A 26,347-nucleotide genomic window follows, 5' to 3' on the forward strand; every position below is an offset into this window, starting at 1 on the left:
TTTAATAAATGGTGGTGGCAAAACTGTATATCTGCCTGCAGAAAAATGAAACAAGACCCATACCTCATCCCATACACAAAAACAAACGCAAGCTGGATCAAAGACTTAAATGTAAAACCCAAAACTATAAAATTCATCAAAGATAAAATAGGGGCAAATCTGGGAGCCCTAATTCATGGCATAAATAGACTATCAAGCATAACCCAGAATGTGCAGGAGATAAAAGAGAAGCTGGATGACTGAGACCTTTTAAAAATTAAATTCTTAAATGCATCAAAAGACTTTGTCAAAAGGGTAAAAAGAGAACCTACAGATTGGGAGAAAATATTTGCCTATGACATATCTGATAAAGGACTTATCTCCAAAATCTATAGAAAACTTCAACACCTCAACACCAAAAACACAACTCAGTTCACAAATGGGCAAAAGACTTGAACAGACACTTCACCAAAGAAGATATACAGGCAGCCAACAAACACATGAGAAATTGCTCACAATCACTAATCATTAGAGAGATGCAAATCAAAACAATGAGATATCTCACCCCAGCAATAATAGCAAAGTTCAACGGGACAGAAAATAACAAATGCTGGCGAGGTTGCAGAAAGTTTGGAACTCTTGTGCACTGATGGTGGGATTGTAAAATGGTACAACCATTGTGGCAAATGGTATGGTGTTTCCTTAAAAAACTGAAAAATTGACCCAGCAATTCCATTACTAGGAATATATCCTAAAGAGGTGAGAGATAGCGCATGAACAGACATATGCACACCTATGTTCATCACAGCACAATTCACTATAGCAAAGAGATGGAAACAACCTAAATGCCCATCAACGGATGAATGGATAACCACATTATGGTACATGCACACAATAGAATACTATGCTACATTAAGAACAATGAGCGATATGTGAATCATCTCACAACATGGATGAACCTGGAGGACATTATACTGAGTGAAATAAGTCAATCGCAGAAAGACAAGTACTTTATGAGCCCATCACTGTAAAAAGACGAAGAAGGGTTTGCTTGGGAAAGGGAACTCAATTTGTGGGTTACTGGGATGGGGAGGGAAGGAGAGGGATTAATTTGCAGTTAGTTGGGGCCCACACGCTGAAGTGGGTAAAGGGAGGGATATATGGAAAAGGTTTGCGACCAAGATAACATTAGGAAATGGGAGGATACCAACTTGTACACATAAGAGATAGATGACAGATGCTAATACCAACCAATGTGTCCACAATATTGCATTACCATTAACACCAAACACCAGGCTACAGATAAACACATAAACACCTGAGAGGATCAAATGGCGTCAGTGAACAGGCGTACACTCTAAACCAAGGATAGATTCAGCACAGGCTAATCTTGCACAGACACCAGTGATACAAATATCTGCAATCCTTATAGAAACAAGAGAAGACAGACAGAGTAATCCCTCACAGACACCGAGACACTATGGGAGAGAGATCCAATAGATCTACCGTCTCAGAACCATAGTACTGGGGGACACCAGTCTCATTTGGCCCAACAAAATACATAAAAGCCTTGTTCCATATCCTGCATTGGTGAGTAGTGACTGGGGTCTTAAAAGCTTTCAAGTGGCCATCTAAGATACAGCTACTGATCTCCTATCATCGGAAGTGTAGAAGAATGCAAAAAAAAAAAACAAAACAAAACAAAACCAAGGGTATTTGGAAGCAATCAGCCCTAGGACATGATGGCCCTCGAGACCAGAAGAATTAGATAGTGCCAGGCTACCAATGCCAACCACTCAGGAAAGGATCAAATCTGGAGATCCTGGATAGAGTGGGAGGTAAAACATGGAACAAAATCCAAAAAGTCAGTAATGACCAGAATTACTGGTCAGAAGAAATCTTATGAGACCCCCAATACTATAGACCTGGAATACATTCTGCGCCTGCAATAAAATGCACCCTCAAGGGCTGGCTCTCAGCCCAATAGTTAACAAGATGTACATGCAGACCACTCAACCCAGGATGGCGCACCCATATACTCTATGGTAATACATCCCTTAGAGCAATAGGCCATGGGGCACCAGAGGACCAACATTCAAATTGAGGAAATGCAGGACAAATAGGAGTGCATAAATATGAGGAGCACAGAAGGAGGGTTACAGGGTAGGGAGGGCAGGAGACTGGGTTAGGGCTGGACATGGTAAATGGGGAGTGAAACTAAATGTACACATAACGTTGAACGTAAAACAAGCTCTTAAAATAAATAAATAAAATGGGGGGTACCAGCCTTGAAAACTCTATGGAGCACAGTTCTACTCTGAAACACATGGGGTCATCATGAGACAGAGTCATTCAACTCAATGGCAACTATTTTATTTTTCCTTTTGTATCTAGGGAACCTGTCCTTAGATGACCATTGATGACTACCACTCTCATATAACAAGCTCCAAGTCCTTTACAGAAGGCAGAATAATTCCTATGGGGCAAAGTACAGTCTGACTTCATCTATCTCTGACTTCCTCAAAAGAAAAGCCAGTTCAATCTTGTGTTTTGGGGGTGGGAGAGTTAATTTTTTCCTATTTTTGTGAGGCAGAAAGTGCCATTATATGGATGGCAATAATGACTTCATGTCATTTATGTTGGCTAGGTCAAGAAAAATAATAAAAGTCAGATTTAGGAAATGAACCTTAAAAATTTATGGAAAAAAAAAATAGAGAATGGAAGTAAACACCGTTATTTCTAACATAACATTTTGCTGGCGCTCAGCAGGCAATTCTGTCAAAACTTTTCCTAGAACTGAATTAACCCACTCAAAATGAGGAAGTTTAGAAAAAAGTTGGCTCTTTTTCAAACCAGATCACCCATTTCCAGTATTTAGGCAAATGCATTATAACGGAAATCCACGTTGCCCTTGCATTACGATGCCAATTGTGTTAAATAGAGTTCCCAAAAGAAAAGCTGCAACAAGGAGTAATTGCAAGTCCTCCTGGGGAGTCTAATGAGACTCTGATTTTATCAAAATGCTCCTATCTAACTGGTGTGTGCAGCCAGAATGCTCCTGATTCCACTGGCTTAGAGATAGGGCTTTTATGTTTTATTAAATTAAGAGAAAATCCAGGCACAACATTCTAGCAATTATGTTACAACACTCTAAGATGATTCATGCCTCCCAAAAGGAGAGAAGTATGCAAATATTGAGAGTAATATTGAGTACTAGGAAAAGCTAAATGGTGTTGAACAGATTCCGAAAGCTTTAAAACTAGATGAGAGGCTGGTCTTCCCACCCAAATGCCAGCAGCCGCATTGCCTGTGGGCTGTGTAAAGTCATTTACGTAGTACCTCCAGCTTATTACCAAAGAGATGACCTTTAATTATACCATAAATAAATATCAATACATGTGATAAAATGATGAAAGTAACATTAATTGGTAACTATTCAGAAAATTGCTGTAATGTAAAAAATCAATTATAAATTTATTTCTAAATCCCTGCCACTAGCTCCTTATATGAATTGTCCAATTTGTAAACCCTTGTTTCCACTTTGGCTACATGGGAATGGATATGTTTGTGAATTCATCCATACAATGGAATTGTGCGAAAGGTCAGCTTTTTCTGCATATGTGATGGAAAATGATCATTTTTAATCTAGCAACACATTTGAGATATATTAACAGCTTGTACTGTGTTGCAATGGAAGCCTTGCTTTTTCAGATCATATTCAAACTGTTCTCAATCAAGTTTTGTTGCCGCCAACATTTCATTAATATGCATGTTTTAAAAAATATGAAGAATGGTGTAAGAAAACCATATGGTTTTGGTATGTATATAGTAACCAAAGGATCACAACTTGAAAAAAAAATTCCATCTCTGACCTGGGAATAGGAAAAAACATGGGTTTTTGATTTAACAACCTAACATATGCTTTAATATAAATACATATAGTTGTTTGAAAATAAATATTCAGTGTTAGCTTCCTCCCACAGAGAGAACAATTTTGTATAAATACACAGACCTCACTAACCAGCCAAAAGAGCACTTGGTATCTATTCAAAACCTTGGCATTGCCTCTCAGGAATGTCTCCCTCACTCCTTCCCTTTAATAAACATGTGTAGGAGGGAACCAGGGGATAATAGTGGTCTTCTATTTTCCCTGTGTGAAGAACTAAAATATTGAGGACCTGAGTTCATGACCAGAAACTCACAACCCAAAGGATGTATGAGTTAATCTCTCACCAGGCTATTTTACCCCTTCTCCCTGAAGACCCACAGATTTAAGTCTGTGAGTATTTCAAGGGTCTATGGAAATAAGAGAATTGTAAGCAGAATTTATCAACTTCCAAATACAAGAACAAAACCATAAATTCAAAATCAATGAAAATTCAAAACCGGTGAGTGGTTGAGTAAACATCTGTAAAATGTAGTATTCTGTCAACCTCATTATTAAATTTAGTATTCAGAACAACATTACATTTGTAAATGGTTTGTAAATCATCTCCTTTTGTAAAATTCTCAAGGATTTTCTCCCATGCAAGAATTCTCAAAAACCAGTTGCCACTCAGGAAAGGATCAAAACTGGAGATCCTGGATAGAGTGAGAGGAAAAACGTGGAACAAAATCCAGAAACTCAATAATGATCAGAATTATTGGTTGGATGGAGTCTGGTGGGACCCCAAGACTATGGCCCTGGGATACGTTCTGTAACTGGAATAAAACTCACTCCCAGGGGCTGGCTCTCAGCCCAATAATAAAGCAAGACTTACACGCAGACCACTCAACCCAGGGTGATGCAACCACATACCCTATGGAGATGCATCCCTTGGAGCAATCAACCTTGGGGCACCAGAGGGGCAACATTCGCATGGAGGAAATGCAGGACACACAGGAGTGCATAACTATGAGGGGTGTGGGGGGAGGGGGATACTGGAAAGGGAGCAGAGGAGACTGGGTTAGACTTGGAGCTGGAGATTGTAACTGGAGAGTGAAACCAAATGTACATGAAATGTTGAATGTAAAACAAACTCTGTTCTGTAAATTTGCACCTAAAGCACAAATAAATAAATACATTTAAATTGCAAAAAAAAAAAAAACAGTTGCCAAGGAGTTGATTCCTACTGACTGTGACCTCATGTGTGTCAGAGTAGAACTATGTTCCATAGAGTTTTCATTGGCAGTTTTTTTGGAAGTAGATCGCCAGGTCTTTCTCCCAAAAATGCCTGTAGATGAACTCAAACTGCCAATCTTTGGGCTGGCAGCTGAGTGCACTAACCAGTTCTACCACTTAGGGGGACTCCTGCTCAAAGGTGGCTGAGTTGATTATAGATTAAATAAGTTACACAAGGCCAAATAATTGCAAAAGAAAATTCACTAAAACCTTGTTTTATTGCCCAAACAACACCAGTGATAAACTGTTTTCAGAAGATTGAATAGCAAAAATGTCTAGGGTTTAGTTTAGGAAATCGGGAAAATGGCTTGGGTTGCTCACAGGCCAAATCAACAAGTAAACAGAGAAGCTCTTAAAAGGCAGGATTTCTCGTCACAACAGCATCACCACCTCCACCTCATGAATCATTTTTCTTTGGTTAAAACTTTCACACCTATTTTCCCATCTTCTCTTGGTAACATCTGTTATGGATTGAATTGGGAGCCTCCAAATGATATGCTGAAGTCCTAAACCACACCCCTACCTGTGAATGTGACCTTATTTGGAAATGGGTTCTTTGTAGATATGTTCCCTTAGGTTAACATGAGGTCATACTGGAGTAGTTGTTGTTGTTGTTATGTGCCGAGTCGGCCCCGACTCATAGCGACCCCTCCTTGGGTTTCCGAGGCAGTATCACTACGGAAGTAGGATTGCCCAACCTTCCTTCCGAGGAGTGGCTGGTGGGTTTGAACCACCAGCCGTCTGTAGAGCAGGTCTTAATCCAACCTGAGGAGTCTCCTTATAAAACAGGAGAAGAAACACAGAGGGAATTCAGCCATGTGACTAGGGAGGTAGAGATGGAGTTATGATCCAGCTGCAAGCTAAGAATGCCTGGGGCTGCCAGAAGCTGGGAGAATCAAGAAAGGATCTTTATCACTAGATCCTTTGGAGAGTGCATGGCCCCAGTGACACCCTGAATTCGGACTTCTAGCCTCCAGGACTGTAAGACAATAAATTTCTGTTCTTATAAGCCATCCAATTTGAAGTAGCCCTGGGAAACTAACTAATACAACATCCTTGCAATATCAGTAAGCAGTCATTAGTTTTGTCCTAGGGAAATTAACTAAAAAAACCAGTATTAGGAGGAAAGAAAGACCTTTGCTCGCTTATTCTGCCTTGGCTGCCCCTACCTCAGAGTGAAGAAGCTGAGGCCAGCCCTGCCCATTTCCAGAAGAGCTGGGTGGGATGAAAAGAGTAGGATGTGACTTGAAAAAGGACAGAGGCAATCTTTTAATTTTTAGGAGAGCGGTCTCCTAATGTGGGTAAAGGAAAAGGAAAGAAACACAGTTGCCAGGAGGATGCAGACTGAGCAAAGAAAGACAAGCAAACGGTTTGCAAACCACAAAGAAAAGTGGGGAGCTGCAGAGTGACTCAGCAGGCCTGGGCTAAGTGGAACCGTGTCCTAGGCAGTGCCCTGAAGCCATGTAGCAGACTGAGGAACAGGCACATAAATAAAGCGGCCAGGGACCCAGCATGCACCAAGAACCCAATCAGGTGGCAGTTGGTTGGGGGCCTTTTCTATCAGCTGAGTGGTGCAGAAAAATCTGGTGCACAGCTTGGGCCCTCAATCATGCTAGGGTCAAGGCAGCAGGAAGGCCTAAGATGAATGGCTCGGCCTGAGGCTTAGTGTGACTCAGACATGACCTGGTGGAGCAGCAAGAAGCATGGCAGTTGGGAACACCAGCTTTGGAGGTGGTCCTGTCTTGGTTGGATACTGGCTCTGCCACTTACGAGACCTCAGCTCTCTGTGCTTCAGTGTACTCATCTATAAAATGGGGTGATAGAAACTGTCCCATCTTGCAGAGTACGATGAGGATGAACTTAGTACATGAACACCCTTGTCATCTCTTTGGGCTGAAAACTGGAGGTTCAAGAAAGTATGCTCCCTTCCGATATCCATGAATTGCCAAAAGGAAGGCAACTACACCAGAAGCTTATACAGAAGCTTGGGATGGTAGTGTTTTCTGGGCTTGAGTACTCTTCTGTGACGTTATAATAGCTGAAATCCACTGAAAGCCTACCATGTGCCAGGTAGGCTGTTGTAAATACTTTACATGTATGAGTATATTTAATCCTCATCACAATTACAGGAATAGCCCAATCTAGAGATGAGGAAACTGGAGCTCAAGGAGACCGAGACACTTGCCCAAACTCAGCAAGGATTGGAACCTGGACTCAAGGTTCTCATGCCTAATGACTGTGCAAAATACTGCCTTCATTGCTTCTGCTCAGCCTCCTTGGGTCCTTTCCAGGTTGTTTCCTCCTTAGATCTGGGGTTTGGCGGTATGGCTGAACACTCTAAAATTCATAACAAATGGAAAAACATCCCCATATGTCGTCTCTGGTCTTGCATGAAGCAGAATTCATTTTCATGCCCACCATTAAAGAATATGCAGCTGGTATCAAGGGAGCCACCAGATGTAACTGGGGCTCCTTCCTGGAAGTTGATCTGCTTAGAGGAGTCATGTTAAATTCTCAGCCATTCTGATTGGGAAATAAAGGCACTGTGTTGCTTATCTGTGATATAAGAACGCAGAATATACTTTTCCCAGTGGGAAAAATATGGTCCAAAGTGCACATCACATGGATATCTAAGGATAGAGATGTTGAGAGGCTGATATCATCTTGTATGATGCGACTTTTCCATTTAAAACAATTAAAATGTGTTTGCACTGTAATAAAGAGCAAGGGCAGAAATTTTATGTGGTGAAGGACTTACCAGAAAATGGAAAAAAAGAATCAAGCAGGAAGAAGCATTCTCATTATGGGCAGATAAAAGACATTCTGGTGTCAGGGACACAAGGTCACATAAATTGACTGATACAAAGCCTAAGGACAGATGGTAAGAAGTCCCAACTCATTATAAATTGAATAAAATCAATCCTTATCTTCAAATCACTTGACTGCAAATCATAGGTTGGAAGCTACCATTTTCCCCAGGCCTGATGGGGATGGACTCAATGGCATTCTTCATTCACTACAACAGTGTTGCTGACCTGTTTGTTATGTACTGTGACATTTTTTTCCAGGGGCTATGATAGGTCTGCAGGGGTCTAGTCCCTCTACTTATGGTGTACAGCCCAGACTGCTGGAAACTGGGAAGGGTGGGTGCCACAGTGAGAGTCAGTGCTCTGCTTAGGAGCAAGCCACTCTCTCTGGCCTCATTCTCTAAGCAAGCCAAGAAGCACCTTTGAGCTGTGACAACATGAGCATATACGTATGTATGTATTTATATTCAAATTTCTATTTATATATATGGGAGCTCTGATAGCGTAGTGCCTAAGGCACTTGACTGCTAACCAGAAGGCTGGCGGTTCAAACCCACCAGCCACTCCTCAGAAGGAAGATGGGGCAATCTACTTCCATAGTGATACTGCCTCAGAAACCCAAGGAGGGGTCACTATGAGTCAGGTCTGACTCGATGGCACATAACAACAACAACAACAATTTATATATATGTTGTTATATTCTGTGGCATTGGGGCCCCCAACTCACGGTAACCCCATGCACAATGGAACAAAGTACTGCCTGGTCCCGTGCCATCCCCTGATCAGTTGAAGATCTGACTGTTGTGATACATAGGGTTTTCACTGGCTGATTTTTTGGAAGGAGAATGCCAGGCCTTTCTTCCTAGTCTGTCTTAATCTGGAAGCTCTGCTGAAACCTGTTTGGCATCATAGCAATATGCAAGCCTTCACTGATAGATGGATATGGCCATGCATAAGATGCACTGTAAGGCATCAAATGTGGAACATGGATCTCCTTCATGGAAGGTGAGAATTTGTCACTGAAACACTACTGACTCTCTCTCCACACACACACACACCGTATATGTATATATAACATACATATTTCATTTGGCCAGCCATGTGGGTGTAAAGGCCAGTTTATACTTATTTAGTGTACCTTTACTCTTTTCTCCTCTTCCTTCCTGATCTCAGTTCCATTCCCTACACTTAAATAGTCGTGAAACCAAAATGGAAATCCTTCCTTTCTGTTCTCATGGTCCCCACTCACCAATACTTTCCTCTTCTCTTCATGCTTAATTAAGGTAGTGTAGAGCAAGAAAATGAAAACCAATTTTGGAGAAAGTCAGGGTTCAAATCTCATCTCCCTCTTTCATTGGCTGTGTAACTCAAAGGAAGTTACTTAACTTCTCTGAACCTCTGATCCCTCTCTTGTAGGATGGAGATAGTGACCTCGTAGGGCCATGATGAGGCACAGATGAGACTAGAGACCACTTGCTCAGCATTATAGTGTTTGAGCTTCCACCCTTTTTCTCTTTCTAATCTATTCTGAGCACTGCTGCCAGAACTGTCTTCCTCAACTATTGACTTATAATGTTGCTTTTCACCACTGTGAAGTCAGCCCCCTAATCATGGTGACATCATGCACACTGGAACAAAATACTGCCCATCCCAATGATCAGTTGTGGGTCAGGCCATTGTTACCCAGAGGCTGATTTCTGGAAGTAGATCACCAAGCCTTTCTTTCTAGTCCATCTTAGTCTGGAAGCTGTGCTGAAACCTGTTCAGCATCATAGCAAAACATAGGCCTCCAAAGACAGTTGGGTGGTGGCTGTGTACAAGGTGTGCTGGTTAGGATTAAAACCCAGGTCTCCAGTATGGAAGGAGAGAATCCTACCAATGAACCACCAATCCCCCTCATGATTGATAATACTCAAAACAGTAATTAAATTTATTTGAAAAGTTATGGTGGCAGTTGCAAAGGGAAAGCTGAGCACAGTTGTGAGGAGGGGACCAAGGAAACAGGAGACTTGACCATCAGGTAGATGCTCATGTAATAAAAAGAGCCTGAGAGCTTCAGGATTTGGACATAGTGTTGTAATCCCCAGTTATGTGTCTATCTTTCCACAAGATGGTAAGCCCCCTGAGGTCAGAAACCATATCTTGATGTTCCTGCACTCACTTATTGGATGACTAGTTACTGAACATCTTGTCTAATGGCCCAAGCTGGGTAGACCAGCAAACAAAACACTTTAAGCAGCTGCTAAACTATTTTAAAATATTTATTGAATTATTTAACATTACCTGAGCTCTGGTAGCATAGTGCCTAAGGCATTTGACTGCTAACCAGAAGGCTGGCAGTTCAAACCCACCAGCCATTCCTCAGAAGGAAGGATGGGCAATCTACTTCCGTAGTGATACTGCCTTGGAAACCCAAGGAGGGGTCGTTATGAGTTGGGGCTGACTCCACAGCACATAACAACAACAACAAACAAGATTCAGATGCCAAAGGTGCTGAAGCGCTATAATGATAATACTGCATGTTCTCAAAGTATAGATTCTATTGTGTGGATGGACACCAATTGAACCTGAATCTTTTCGATTTCTAACCCTGTTTTGGCTTCAATGTTCAGAAAATATAGATTCCAGCTTGTTCTTGCAATATGTTTTGGCCATCTTGGCATTTGAATTTGCTGTTGAGAACAGGCAACATATGCTGTGAATTTCTGAAATTGGAGCCAGCACAGCTGGTTCTGATCTGAATACAAACAAATAAAACAATATGGTTGGCACTGAAACTTGAGGACAGGTGATGATCCTTGGCAAGAATAAAAAAATTAAGAATCTTCACTTTTTTCTGGCAACTAGATTCAGAAACATACTCTTGACAGTGATCCTAAAGCTGAAGTCTTACTGTTTTAATTTAGTTTCTCCTCTTTAAGTCATTAATTATTTTGTGTGCTTATAGTAGGTTGGAATGATTTTCACCAAAGTTAAAATTATGAGCTGCTCCGCTTTTCCCACTTAGGGAAATAATCTAGTGAGGTCTAAAAATAAAATGTGTTTCATTTAAGGAATTTCCCACCAATAAAAGTTTATCTATCAAATAGCCATTTCTAAAAAGGTAGATTTGTTAGAACAAAAATCTCAGTACCACCTCACCTGGATTTGCAAGGCGGCTACTTGTTGGTCCAAGAATCTGATAAGGATCTGTAGCAAAGAGAAAAGAAGTCCAAAGACATATTATGACTAGTTATGATGTAACTTCAGGCCTAATACTGACTCAGTTGTGTCTGCAGATTTAGAAGTTGAAAACCATTACCCCCATTTTGACTAGCCTATGATTCCCAGTGTTTGGCCAAACACGAGACTAGTTGCTGTTTCATAACATAGTCTAATGTAAAGTAATCTCCTTCCACAACATAATCTAATGCATAGAGTAACCTGTGAGAGCTGGAACCCCATTAGGCTCCCTTGTTTTTTGGGTTGCGCAAGTTTTCTGCCTTTGACAGGGTGCAGTCTTACCACTTTCCTATTGTTACCTGGTTAGTGGAAAATATTCAAGCATTGAAAGGGGTTTTCCTTAGGGGGTGTGGTCTGCCTCCAGACCATGAATAGATATTTTGGCAGAAATTGCTCTCTCTCTCCACTCTGTACTCTTCCCATCACCTGACCTAAGGATCTTGGGACATAAGACTGCAGAAACCTCCACCCTGCCACCTGACCTACAGATTTTATACTTGGCAGACCCCCAGAATCCTTTGAGCCAGCAAGTCTTCAGCCTATCATCTGACCTATGGATTGTGGCCTTGCCAGCCCCATAATCACGTGAGCCAATCCCTTGAAGTAAATCTACTTTTCCCTTTCTTTCCTTCTCTCTCTTTTGATAGACAGATAGATGGATACACAGATAGATCTCATTGGTTCTGCTTCTCCATAGAACCTTAACTAAGCAAACTCACTGCCATCTAGCCAATTCCAACTCATAGTGACCCCCACTGGGTTTCCAAGGCTGTAAATCTTTACAAAAGTAGATTGCTCCATTTTCTTTCCATGCAGTGGCTGGTGGGTTTGAACTGCTCACCTTCTGGTTAGCAGCCAAATGCCTTAAACACTATACCACCAAAGTTCGCTAACATACCTCTCTCCAAATCCCCTAAATCCATTCTCTGTATTAGATGTTGCATAGGACCTGAGAGAAGTTTATTGCCAGAGGCTTCCCAGTTGGTGGCAGAGCTGTATTCTGGCCTTTGCTTCCCGACTCCTAGCCCAGTCCTCTCTGCATCCCAGGATATAAAGAGAGTAGACAGGTGGAGAGTCCTTAGTTAGCCCCAAGGCAGATGTCAGCTGTATTGCTCAGTGCACTGGCAATACCCACTTTCCACTGCATGTCCTCATTGAAACGGACACAAAAGCTGACTTGGTATTTATTGTTATGAATTGTGCACCTCCAAAAGATAAGTTAACGTCCTAATCTTTGTACCTGTGAATATGATCTTTTTTGGAAATAGGGTCTTTGAAGATGTTATCAGTTAACATGAGGTCATACTGGAGTAGGGTGGGTTCTAAGCCTATATGACTGGTGTCTTTATAGAAAGAGGAAAGACATAGAGACAATGGCCATGTGAAGATGCATCCACAAGCCAAGGAATGCCAAGGATTGCCATCTATCATCAGAAGCTAATACAGAGGCATGGGGAATATTCTCCCTAAAAGCCTTCGAAGGACTCAACATAGCTGACACCCTGTATTTCAACCTCTAGCTTCTAGAACTGTGAGACAATAAATTTATGTTCCCATAAGCCCTGCAGTTTGTATAAATTTGCTATAGCAGTCCTAGGAAATGAATACAGGTATGTATTATGTATAAGCTACACCAAAAACTCACTGCTGTTGAGCAGATTCTGACTCAGCAAACTCCTTGGGTTTTCTGAGGTGGTATCTCTACAGAATTAGATTGCCGTCTTCCTTCTGAGGAGTGGCTGGTGGGTTTGAACCACCAGCCTTCTGGTAAGCAGTCAAGTACCTTAGGCACTACACTACCAGAGCTCCTTGTATAAGCTATAATTAAAAGAATTCATAGATCACAAAGAAGCAACCTTGCAATTTATGCTGGCTACAGGCAACCAGAATGTTTTTGTTCCATATTTACTTCACAGGCTTTGGAAGTGTCTTAGCAAAATCTGAAGTCATTTCAGTTGAGTAGAGTGATGTGTGTGTCCTCATTTGATACATGGAACAGTCATGAAGAAGGCAAGATAAAGTTAATTTCACTAACAGGAAATGACCCATTTTAGAAACACCCTACTGAATCAATGTTTCCCATGATGGTTGTCTAGATGGTACATGAAACCCACCTAACTGAGGCCGCTGGTCTTCAGTTTTGGGCACTGTGGAAGGAGATGGCTGAGCAGCTGAAAAATCCAAAAATGAAAAGGCAATTAGCTATTCTATATCGGACCATAGTTTCTGATGCTGTTTTATAATCATTCCATCACTTACTTTAGTTATTAATGTAACAGTTTTACATTCATTGTAACAAGAATCTTAGGGTAAGGAAAAATACCCTTTTTAATGAAACCAAATGTAAACACTTTAACAATATAAAGGTATTTTACATTGTTTTAAAATTTTAGGTATACCATACGTTTTCAAACAAAACAAAATAAAAAGTTTGAAGTGGCTCTGAAAACAGATGAAAGTGAATCATAATGTAAAATAAATAGTAAAAGGAAACTACTACCAGGAAAATAAAATGAATTTTAGTTTCAAATATAGTTTCAAATACAGCCAGCATTAAGGAAATCTCTAGTTATTTCATTTGTACTCAAACATTACATGAAATAGTCATTTGCTCACAGTGTAATATACTACACGTTTCATTTCTTTTTTCTGTGAATGCAGGTGTAACTCTGAGAAAGAATCACAGTTGTGCTTTGTTATCAATGGGAAAAATCCTCTACATGTTAAAAAATCATAGGTAACTACAGAAATGACTACTCCAAAAACAATTATCCACTGCCTGTGGCACACAAATTCAAGGCATGGGAGCCAGCACTGCACCTTTTGACTGGGCTGTGGGGTGGCCATGACCAGTCCAGGCTGACCTCCTGGGTGGTTCGTAAGGTAAATCTGTAAAAGACAAACAAATTGACTAAAGATCAATCATACAATCTTTATTACAGATATTATGTCTTCAAAATTTCTGTGTTTATTAGAATAAACACTGTGCAAGACAATTAATTACTTCAAGGAAATACTTACCCTGGACTCTACTAGATTTGGGTTTTATTTAAAAATTATAGTTTTGAATATTCTGTTGATAGTTCTGAATGTTTCACCTATACAAGTGAAAACCACCATGGACAAATTCCCACAGAGTTTGCTGACACTTCTAGAGTAATATTCTACAGTAGGTCAAGGCAAGGATTTAAGTTTCTCACTACCTAATTGTCCAGTTTCCAACTGGGATTGACCTAAATCCATGCCTTTCCATGTCCTGATTCACGCAAGACAGAAGCCATTGGTTGATGAATCACCAATTGAGAGCTTCTTGTTTAAGGACCACACCTACATTCATCAAATGATACATTCATGTTCCTTTCTTCTCCTTTCCTCCATAGAAATTATCACTGTCCTTTATCCTCTTATGTGCCAGCTGCCTCTCTAGAGTACCTCTCATTGCCCTTTATCAGCTCACCCATATTTCAGTATTAACTGATCTAATGAATTTTCTAGGCAAATGCCTACTTCTTTTCCTTCTCTAAATGAATTTAGAATTTCTCAAAAACGAATTGCATCAAGTATGTTGCAGGGCTGAGAGAGTGTTGCTCCCTCAACATGTTAACAATGACCAAAAGAGCTTAAGTATATGACAGCAATTTCTTTTTACTGATCATATCACTTATCCCTTAAATCTCCTTCTCATTTTTATACACACAAATTTAATAACCGTACTTGTGTCTCCTCAGTGAGAGCTCAATTAGTGATTATCAAGGATCTAAGTCATTTCTGGTGATGTACTTCTGAAACAGCCATTGAAAACCCAATATGACACAGTTCTACTATGCCACACATGAGGTTGCTATGAGCTGAAATCAACTAGACAGCAAATGAATTGGACTGAAAGTCATTTCAGATTTCTTTCAAAAATATATTCCAGAAACATAATTCTACATGTTTACTACCTACTATGTACATAAAAGCTATTTCTATATGTAGTCTTCTTAGAAAGTGGTGGTTCAGTGGTAAAATTCTCTCCTACCATGCAGGAAACCTGGGTTCAATTCTTAGCCAATGCACCTCATTTTCAGCCACCACCCATCAGTCAGTGGAGGTTTATGTTGCTCTGATGTAGAACATGTTTCAGCAGAGCTTTCAGGCTAAGACAGACTAGGAAGAAAGGCCTGTCAATCTACTTCAGAAAATCAGCCAATGAAAACTCTGCATATCACAGCAGTCCTATCTTCAACTGATCACGCCATGTGCAAGAACAGGCAGCATTTGGTTCTGTTGTGCGTGAGCTATCCATGAGACAGGAGCTGACTCAACAGAAGCTATCAAGAACAATAATAGGCACTCTTATTGCAGAACCATCTCAAACCTATGTTCTTTTTGCATGGATAGGTCTTAGTTCAATGCCATGTGATGGTCTGGGTCAACTAAAAGCCAGAGATATTCAGCAGGTGCTATGAGCCTAGAGATGGCTATAAAATCTCATGTGGAGCACAAGGCAATGTAGTTAAGCCTCTCTTGAACTAAATTATTTAACCTTCTTTAAAACTGGCAATTTGGTGGGTCAATCTTCAAAGAGCTTGACTATGTTATAGAAGATGTGTGTCCTCCTATTTTCATATCCCCACCAACATGAAATTTGACACAACACAGCCTTGATTTATTTGGTCTGTTTGATAATAAGCATCCCAACTAGTGTGGTCTGTGAAACCCTATCAGAGCCTTGGTTGGACTTAGACAGTTTTCCTAGTTAAACTCTGCTCTTGTTCACACTCCCTTTCAGCTGGCATTGTTGCATTTTGAGACACTAAGCCTTTCCCACCCAGTTCTTCTGGTTTTCTGGTGTTGAAGCTGCAAAGCTGTAGCCACCATTAATTTACAACTAAATTTCAATGTCTGTCTCTGGGGACATTTTGTACACAGATTCTCATCCAGTTGCATTTTGTCTAAATGCTGGTTAGTAAGAGATTCAACTGAAAACTGTCTCTGAATGAAAAATCTAATAGCAAGGCAATCCTAATAGCATCTAGGCAACTCAGGAACTGATAGGCATGTCAACAAGGGGCTTCCGTTTACCAGGCAAGTGAGAGAAGACAGAAATAGGATCTATATCCTTATTTGTCAAAATGTGGTCCATGGACCAATATCAGCAACACCTGGTACACTGTGAGAAACGCAGTCACACCCTAGACCTGACCAGCTGCTATCAAGCCATCTCCACCTCATGGTGACCCCATGTGTGTCAGAGTATAACTGCTCCATAGGATTTTTCCATGGCTGACTTTTTCGAAGTGGCTAGCTAGGCCTTTCTTTTGAGGTTAGCAGCCAAGTGAATTAATTCTCTGCACCATCCAGGGACTCCACCCCAGATTTATTGAATCAGAAACTGCATTTTAACAAGTTCCCCAGGTGACTTGGGAGCAGATTAAAGTTTGAGAAGTCCTGGCCCAGAAACTTCCATTGCTCTCTTGTGGATATCTATCTGTGTTCCCACAGATAACAATTTTAGAAATGCTATCTGGAACGTGCCAATACAAATAAAAACTAGTTGAAAGAGTTTCAGATTGAATGCTTTTACCCAAAGCCTAATAATGGAACTAACTGCAAGCATAAGTTGGTTCATCAGCTACTACTTTAAACATAAAAGTATTGCTCATAAAATGTGATTGGAAAAAAACTAAATACTAAAATACTACTAGAAAAATATTTTGAAATCCGTTATTCATAAAATCATTAGATTTTATAACTAGGTCACATCCTCCCTTGAAAGTACGTCAGAATCTAAACAACACTAAATTTGGTCTTCTTTTTACCCAAGAGTTTGAGATGTTTATATGAACAATGATTAACATGTTCATAAACATACTGCAATGGAAGATAAGGGGATTTTTGTTTTCATTCATGAAATTCTAGTCCAATGCTTCCTTATCACTACTGATCATATGCTGGTGAACTAAAGCCTCCCTTCTTTGGGATGGAACACTGGGAAATGTTGGATTACACTTTGCTGAGATGGAAGACAACCAGGGGTGACCTTTTCAGCAGCTATATCAACTTAAAGCAGAGACAAGTTTTGAATAGTTCTACATTTGGGCTGGAATTCCTGGGTGGTGCAAATGGTTAACATGCTCAGCTGATAACTGAAAGGGTGTTGGTTTGAATCCACTCCAAGGAACTTTGGAAGAAAGATCTGCTTCTGAGAAATCAGACACTGAAAATCTTATGGAACACAGTTTTACTCTGACACACATGGGTCACCATACATCAAAGTCAACTCGATGGCAACTAGTTTGGTTTATTCTTTGGTGGCTTGAAAAATTTTTCCTCCATGTACCTTTCCTATTTGTTTCCTATTAACAGTAGGACATATGACTTCTAATAAAAGCATGTTTCACAATTATTTTTTGGTGATCTCTTCAGCATTGTCTCCATTTCTCTACTTTTAGTTGAACTTAGATCTTTAAGGTAATTAGCTTATATCCTTGGCAGAAGTGCCTAAGTTGGGGAAAACTACTTTCAGGCATTGGTTCTGCTCATTTTTCTGTAAATAAAGACTGTTTAGAAACTTAATTTTAAAGAAGTTATTTCTTAGGCAGCTTTAGATTGCCATGTTGTTGTTGTTGTTATGTGCCATCAAGTCGGACCCGACTCATAGCAACCCCTCCTTGGGTTTCTGAGGCAGTATCACTACGGAAGTAGATTGCCCAACCTTCCTTCCGAGGAGTGGCTGGTGAGTTTGAACCACCAGCCTTCTGGTTAGCAGTCAAGTGCCTTAGGCACTATGCTACCAGAGCTCCTTTAGATTGCCATAGAAGTATATTATATATCATGATACAGGTTGAAAAACAATAGGAAGTTGTAAGTAGGGAGACTGACTGTGTTGTTTCCTCCATACCAGCATCTGTCAGTTTCACTGAGAATTGGTATCAATATTTGATTCTGAAGATACTCCACTCCACCCATCCCCTTCTGTAGACATCACTGAATAACGTCTTCACTGCCCTTCAGTATAGAACAGTTCAGTCATGTTTTAAATTGTCCTTCTGTCAAACTCAGAAGCCCTGGGTGATGCAAATGGTTGAAAAGCTGGGCTATTAACTAAAGGTTCGAGATTTCAGTCTACCCAGAGGTGCCTCAGAACACAGGCCTAGAGATCTACTTAAAAAAAAAAAAATCAGCCATCCGAAACCCTAAGGAGTACAGTTCTATGCTCACACTCATGGGATTACCGTGAATTGGAGTCCATTTTACAGCAACTGGCTTGATTTTGCTTCCCAGAAAACTCACCAAGAGCACCCCTGTTGTCTTCTTTCCTTTCACCTATCTGCTTTGTTTTTTAAAAGGCCAGAACTTGGATCAAGGGAGAGAGAGCTAATCCTCAATCATACAGAATCCATTTTTCATTTACAAAGCTACTCTAGTGATCCCCTGACTGGGGCTGCAGTAGGGCTACAGGGGAAAGGATGAGATTTACCTTCTCTCAATGAACTTAAATTCTAATAGGGAAAACAAATTAGAAGAACAAGGAGATTTTCCCAGGACCTTTTTAATGGAAGGGAACTCTGGTGGCATAGTGCCTAAGGCATTTGACTGCAAACCAGAAGGCTGGAGGTTCCAACCCACCAGCTACTCCTTGGAAAGAAGACTGGACTTCTGCAGTGATAACTGCCTCAGAAACCCAAGGAGGGGTCTCTATGAGTTGGATCCAGCTTGAATTTTTTTTTTTTTGGTTTAATGGAAGGAATTTCTGAAGTCTACACTAACAGGATGAAATTGCTTTCTCTTGTCTCTCTCCTTCTACCCCATCGTGCTACAGTCCTCTAAAATCCTACATCACAGACATGGAGATCTGGGGGCATTTTGCATTTCCTTTTTGCTTAGGTTTGCAGATCTCTGTGGTTATAGCTAGGGGAAAAGAACCAATAAACAAACTCACTGCCATTGAGTCAGCTCTGATTCACAACAACCCTCTTTAGGTTTCCCAGGCAGTAAATCTTTCCAGAAGTAGATTGCCCAGTCTTCCTTCCATGGAATGGCTGGTGGGTTTGATGCCAACCTTCTACTTAGCAATCAGTGAAAGAACGTATTTTTAGCCATATTCTATGATATAGACTTTACCTAGCCCCTCACAGAGCAATACCGTGTGGTAGCTGCATTATCTCACTGTAACTGGTGGTGTTGAAGAGGACTGAGATGCATACTCCGAGGCTTGCATCATTTAAGATCCTGAAAAATACCTGGAAGAGCAACCACTTCAAAGTAGCAATGAAGTTTGAATTTGCAGGCTCAACTCTCTGATATCTTTTCATAACACCCTAGAAATATCATGACACAGAAGTTGCCATAGTAATAGAGGAAAGGATGGAGTTGTACAATGTCCTCCTTGGGATAGACCAGAGCCCCTACATAAGCTGCTCCCAAGAAGCCATGTGGGGAGGCCCATCATGAGGTCAAACATCAGCTTGCAAGTTTCTGTGAGTCAGACCCATCACTATTTTTTGCCACTTGACCCTGAGACCTCAAGGACCTTCTTCAGCAAAGAAAAGGGTCTCAACTGGCAGTGATAAGTGAAGCAACCTCAGAAAAGCACAAAACACCATAATATAATGTTCATAAAACATGGAATATAAAATGATATCTCTAGGTGCTAATACTTTATAGAGTAGAAGACAGACTGACCTAAAGGCTAATTCAACAAAGGGTTTCCCAAGGAAAGTGAGTTTTGAATTAGGAAAATTTGGATAAAGTGATAGGAATAAGTATGGGAAGACAAAGGATGAAGGCATGAATAAAGGGGAAAACTCTCCATAATTTGGTTGTCTGTGAAGTCACTAAAGGAGCCCTGATGACACAAAGGTGAAGCACTTGGCTGCTAACTGAAAGGTTGGTAGCTAGAACCCACTCAGCAGCTCTGTGGGAGGAAGATCTGCTGGTCGGCTTCTGTGAAGATTACAACCTGAAAAACCCTATGGTGCAGTTACACTCTGTCACATGGGGTCTCTATGAGTTAAAAATCTACTTGACAGCTCCTAACAACAACAAGGTCATTACATAATCTTAGTCAAGTGTCATGTAAAAGTGAAACAACATAGCATTAAGGTTGACCAGACAAGGTAAGGATTTAGGGTGCCTTGGAAAGAGGGAACCCCTTGGGAAGTTTTGCCATGAAAAGAAGAGAAAAAGGTAGATTGGAGGCAGCAGTCCCAGGATTACTTAAGACAAGAAGGAAAAAAGGGAGTGGGATGGGAAGATGTTAGGGAGCGCTGGCAAAAGAACTTGACCTAAAGATACATGGGGGTGGGAAGGAGTCTCTGTAGAAAGGAGGAGGACTCTCATCTAACTGACATAGTAAAACCTGAACACTGTTGTGTTTCTTCAATCAGAGGCTTTATGATGAAATAGCTGCAGTGTAGAGAAGGAACAATCTGGTGTAAATAGAGTTCTTACTTAGGAACTTGACTCACTTCAGTGTCAGCATAATGATGCTAGCCAAAATTCCATGTTCCCATGAATGCAGAATTAGAGAAATGGAGAAGATGTGAAGATCATGATACAGTAAATCAAAAGTGAGGGGAACAAGAACTCTAGGCTCAATCTCAAAGGATTCTCAAGGAAAGAATCAACCACTGCTCTTCTGAAAGTAGTCAGATACTCACTGACCTTAGGAACACAGTCAGCTTCCCAATGACCCCCCCATGACTCATGTAGCACCAGAAATCAGTGATGCAATGCCCACTCCTCTTGAGCCAGATCAAAGTTGTCCATTTATACTGTCACAGGCTTTTATACTCAAAGGACCATTCCTTTAAGGTTGATATTTGGTCAACTTTAAAGCAATGGAAGACCCGAGGCATATAAATGATTCTTTTTTCCAAGGCCAAATCCCTAAATCTGGCTAAAAGTAAGCAATTCTCATTTACTCAGAAACAAGTTTGCTGAGCCTGATTTAAATTCTTTACAGCTTGGATATTATTCTGGTTACCTAGTGCCGCTCTGACAAGAATATACCACAAATGGGATGCCCTTAACAAGCAGGAGTTTATTCTTACAATTTGGACTCTTTAAGTCCAAGTTCAAAGTCCCAGGATCTAGGGGCTGGGTGGGTGAAAGCCTCTCAACCTTGGGGTCCAGCTCTGCCTCCTGCTCCTGACCCACTGGAGCTAGAGGTGTTTCTTTACTCAGACAGCTGCTGGCTGCTGAGGCTGAGAAGCCCCAAAGTCCACAAGTAAAAAGGCACAGTCCTGATGTTACCAAACCACACGGCAGGCCATTAACTTAAGTCCACTTTAAGTCCCAAGGTAGCAGAGCATGGCAGGCTGCTCAACAAAGACAGGGCTACATGCAGAGTCCAAGCATGCCATAGGCTAGAGACCATTCCCAAGGCTTCTCCTAATATACAGGAAGCGGACCACATCTCAAAGGCAGCTACTCAGCTGCTTGTGGTGGACCCCCGCCATGGAGCTGATTGCCAGTCTCATCATGGGGAATAACTACCACCAGCTGCCCAGCCACTCAACCAGGCCCAGCCAAGTTGACACACAAACTGAACTACCACAGACATCAATATTTGTATCTCCTTTCAGAATCAAAATGGCAGATCAATATAGGTATATCCAATACAAATTTAATCTCAGAAATATACATTACTGATAACAAAGATATAGAAGTATGATCTGTTCAGATCATATTCTAATAATGGGTTCAAGGAAGAGCATTATTAGAGTGATGTAAGTAAGGACTGTTTGAATCCACACTTGCCTTTCCTGGTGAAAGCACAAGATGAGTGTCCCAGCCATTGTCCTCTAAGCCACACTTCTCACTATATACCTGACTGGGCCACAACTTTCAAATCCACAATAAACTATAGTATGGAAAAAGTAGATATGGGAACCATTGTTTTATCATCAAGGACCATCAAGCCAGCAATGCCATGCCAAGTGACTTGGCCAATGATGTGATCTTTGACACAGCTCACAGTACCAGCTCACAGACTCTGGAATTTTGTATCTCATTCAGAGATATCTAGACAATAGTTCATCAACAAACAAACAAAACACGCTGGGCAAATATTTTGCCAATACCTTTTTTAAAAAACAAAACAAAACATATATATATATAGGTTGTTGTTGTTGCTGTTATGTGCCGTCGAGTCGGACCCGACTCTTAGCGACCCCTCCTTGGGTTTCCAAGACAGTATCACTACGGAAGTAGATTGCCTAACCTTCCTTCTGAGGGTATATATATATATACCCTCATATTCAGTCAACTCCTGAACAGGGTGTGTATGTGTGTGTGTGTATGTATGTATATATATATATATATATATATATATATATATATATATATATATATATATATATAAACTTAAAAAAAAAACAAAACTCACAAAACTGTTGACAACCTTTCTTAAACTTGCCAGTGTTTCTCCAAGGGTGTATTTACTAGCAGTACACTTAGCAATCTCTAGAACTAGAGTAAAACATACATTTCTGTTTTCCATTTTTATTACATGATTGCCCTTCCCACATGGTAGATTTCTTATCAGTCTTAGAAGAAATATAACCGGAGTGCCCGTTAGAAGTGAAGATAGCAAGACTTTGGCTCTCTGACTTTGGATAAGTCATCAGGAAAGACTAATTTCTAGAAAAGGACATCATGTTTGGTAAAGTGGAGGGTTAGTGAAAGGAGGGAAACCCTCAATGAATGAGATGGACTGACATAACAGCCACAATAATAGACTTAAACATAATAACCAATGATCATGAAGGTGGCAAAGGACCAGTCAAAGGTTCATTTTGTCTTACATAATGTCCCCATAGTTGGAGCTGACTCAATGGCAAGTAACAACAAAGTCTAGTGACTCTGGATCTTGGATCTTGTCTAAGTTCAAATGACCTATGAGATCTCTAACATGGTAGAGGTAACTAAGTACTCTGGCTAAGCCTTTCTGCCATGCTTGTCACTTTTTCTCTGGTATCAGAGAAGAGAAAATTGCTGGCTTGAATTCACTATGGAGTCACAGGGCAGTGTCATGGGGAGAACAACCCTGAGGAGCTTCTTTACGTATGATACTTAGCCCACTGACCCCTAGTATTTCTCACTGAAACAAACAGTAGCTGTCAAGCCTAATACCTTAGACCAATTCAAACACTGAGGGTAGTATGTCCTGGACATGTGATAGTAGCCAACAAGCAGTAGGCTAAGTCTAAGAAGACATGAGTTACAAATCATGTGTAAATACAGAGACATCACACCACTCTCTGAATCTCAATTTACGTATCTGTGAAGCTGGCATGATGATATGTTTTTAGGGCTATTGTAAGTCTCAGAGACAGGATAGATATATAAGGCATTCTTCCCTGAGTACATGTCTTACTGTCCTTTATACCTTGTATATCCCTTCCTCTAAGGAAGCTTCCCTCTTCCTTTCACAGAGGACTGAGTTCCTTCCTTCAACAGCCTCTAAGGATAAAGGTCATAATCCTACTATGTTAACTAGAAATTTGGGTTAAACATTTATGTGCAATATCAGCTCTCCTGCGCTAGGCCTTGACCTTGCTCAGCATTGCACTCTCTGGACCTAGAATGGTGACTGACACAAATAAGCACTGGATGAATACCTCCTGAATGAACAAATGAGCCTTATGAATACAGGAAGCTTTTTTAAACTCTGATTCATCTTTATATTCCCAGATTCTGATATTGTGCCTGGCACTAATAGTCCCTTGATAAATATTTGTTATGTGAATGAACAAAATAATTAGGTAAATTAATTGCCCAATTACCTGGGAATCATCAAGTATGGTTCAGATATAAATACTATTACTTGCTTCTGCTCAGAACAACTGGCATCTTGCTTTGTGATTTTTCTCTAGTAAAGGACAGACCTAAATATAATTCTTCAGTTAACTTGAAAGTCTATATATTCCTTATAGTCAGACAACCACGATGTTATCTTTACTTGTCTTTCAGGGCAACTAGTTAAGGAGCTCTGGGCAAAAGGTTAAGTACTCGGCTGCTATCCGAAAGGTCAGCTGTCCAAAGGCACTGGTAGGTTGGTGAGAGAAAAGACCTGGCAATTTGCTCCCTTAAAGATTACAGCCTTGGAAACCCTCTGGGGTAGGCAGTTCTATTCTGTCAATGGGATCACTGTAAGTTGGAATCAACGCAACAGCATTTTCCTTCTGTGGAGCAACTGGTGGGTTTGAACCGCTGACCTTCTGGTTAGCAGCCAAGTGGCTTATCCCCTATGCCGCCAGAGTTCCTTTAGTTAAAGAGTTAGTGTCTTTGAATTCTGCACTTCAAGGACTTTTTGTGGGATCTTTGAATGGCATGGTATTACTGAATTTAGTTTCAAAATCAACAAAGGCAGAATAAGACTGTCTGGGACTCGCTTCAGCTCCAGGCTCAACTCTTTGTATCACGTGACATAGGTCACAAATATCAGCAGGACATCTTGGGATGCCTCTAAATGGAGAGGCCACAGAGGGGTGTTTTCATACCTGGCCTAGTTGTAATTCTTTGCGTAGCTTCAGGATATACTGAAGTATTTGGAAAAATAAAAGCTGCACCCCCTGCAGACAAAAGGAAAGACAAAACATGTGAAGGTCTTTTGTTGCGGTTGTCAATTTCAGCATCAGTGCCAAACCTACTCTGCCCTGTCACAACAAATGGGGGACTGTCCTTGAACCTGCCAGGACAGACCTCAGAGAACATGGACAAGCATAGACTCCAAAAACGGGGAGAAGCCACATTTGTTTGAAAGTGTTTTGTATTTGACTTTACAGCTTCTTGCTGAAGCTCCATCTGTGTCCCTCAGCAATCTTATTATATTAAAAGAATTCTATGGTGTGAGGTTCCTGCCCCCCTCCATGTTGTATGAAAACCCATAAAACATTTTACAGAGTTCTTGGAAAGTAGTACCAAGAAATTATAAATACTTTGCCTAAAAGTATACGGATCTTTTTAAAAATTAATCCACATCTCTCTTCAGATGCATGTTTGTCCTCTAAGTCAACACTTGTAATGCTATCCGAGAAAACTCTCCTTTCACAGTTCAGTCTGTCCTTGCATCCCCTCTGTTTAACAAGGACAGAGATAATGAAACCAGAGATTTCTTGAAACTTTCACTCACTGTTCAAAAAATTTAAGTGACTCTGAAATTATCAAGAAAATATGTGTAGTTCAAAGATATTTAGACCTCTTTTAGGAAGGGGTGGATTATTCTAAGTTATTTGTTATTTCTAGCCACCAGGTCATTAAACCTAAATCAAAAAGGTACACTATCAACTCAGTACTTTTCTTCTTTAGATTTACAGCACAATATTGTCAACATTGAGGATCAAGATAAATTAGCAAATCCACTGGAATATGCAAGCTTGGACTCACTCACATTGGACATTTCAGAGTAAAATGGCAAATATTTTGAAAATGGCCGTATTTCTATGTGAGGGAGGGCTGAACACAAGGTGGCTTGCTTGCTTGCAAGGGGGCTGTTACCTAAACCTTCCCCATACACACTAGTTTTATTCCTAGACTAGGTGGTTGGAGAGGGGCCCTTTAGGATAAGACAGAAGAGGTGGGTAGTTTTGTGGCCATGCTTCGCTAGTTCTTGGCATTAGAAGGGAGGAAATGGGCATGGATCAGAAGCACATTCATCTAAAGAAAGCCCAATGCCTCTACTACCAGAGCCAGAGGGAAGGGAGAGAAGAGGGTTAGCCAGGATGAAGCACTGTGTTAGACATGACTAGGCTTAGCAAAAGACAAAACTAGAAAAAGTTAATTCAGTGGTTAGAGATAGACATTTGGTTAGTGACTAATTTTATATTCTCCAAAATTAAAACAGAGTTTTCCTTTTGGACAAAAGTTCACAAAAAAGCAACTGACACTCCCTGTCACTGCCTTTGGAAATGTACAATCTGCACGGTAAAATTAAAGTCAAATCAGATGGTCCAAAACTTCAATGGAAAGGAAAAATATAACTCCTGCTTTCCCTGGTAAACATTCTTTTAAGAATAAAAATGAAAAAGAAAAAAAGAAGAATGCTAAAGGCACCTTTCTATTGAACGTGCTTTTGTTTCTACAAAATCAGCATATTTTGGGACTAATAGCAGCAGATTATAACCCAGCAAATATGAGCTAAGGCTATGGCTGAAGCCTAATTCTGTGTATCTTTTGATTAAAATAA

General features: G+C 40.6%; 1 protein-coding gene across 1 annotated transcript in view; it reads right to left on the reverse strand.

Moving 5' to 3' along the window:
* ERG (ETS transcription factor ERG) overlaps positions 1-26,347 on the reverse strand; it is a 113,770-nt gene that overhangs the window by 7,418 nt on the left and 80,005 nt on the right. Inside the window, exons 5-8 of the mRNA XM_007945543.2 lie at positions 24,663-24,734; positions 13,990-14,058; positions 13,284-13,340; positions 11,089-11,136 (exon numbers count right to left, since the gene is read on the reverse strand). Coding sequence (XP_007943734.2) covers positions 11,089-11,136; positions 13,284-13,340; positions 13,990-14,058; positions 24,663-24,734 — 246 coding nt within the window. The remainder of the gene's footprint in view (positions 1-11,088; positions 11,137-13,283; positions 13,341-13,989; positions 14,059-24,662; positions 24,735-26,347) is intronic.

Source organism: Orycteropus afer, unplaced genomic scaffold, assembly GCF_000298275.1.
Source record: "Orycteropus afer afer isolate SDZICR_OR568_19922 unplaced genomic scaffold, OryAfe1.0 scaffold00137, whole genome shotgun sequence".
Taxonomy (NCBI): Eukaryota; Metazoa; Chordata; class Mammalia; order Tubulidentata; family Orycteropodidae; genus Orycteropus; species Orycteropus afer.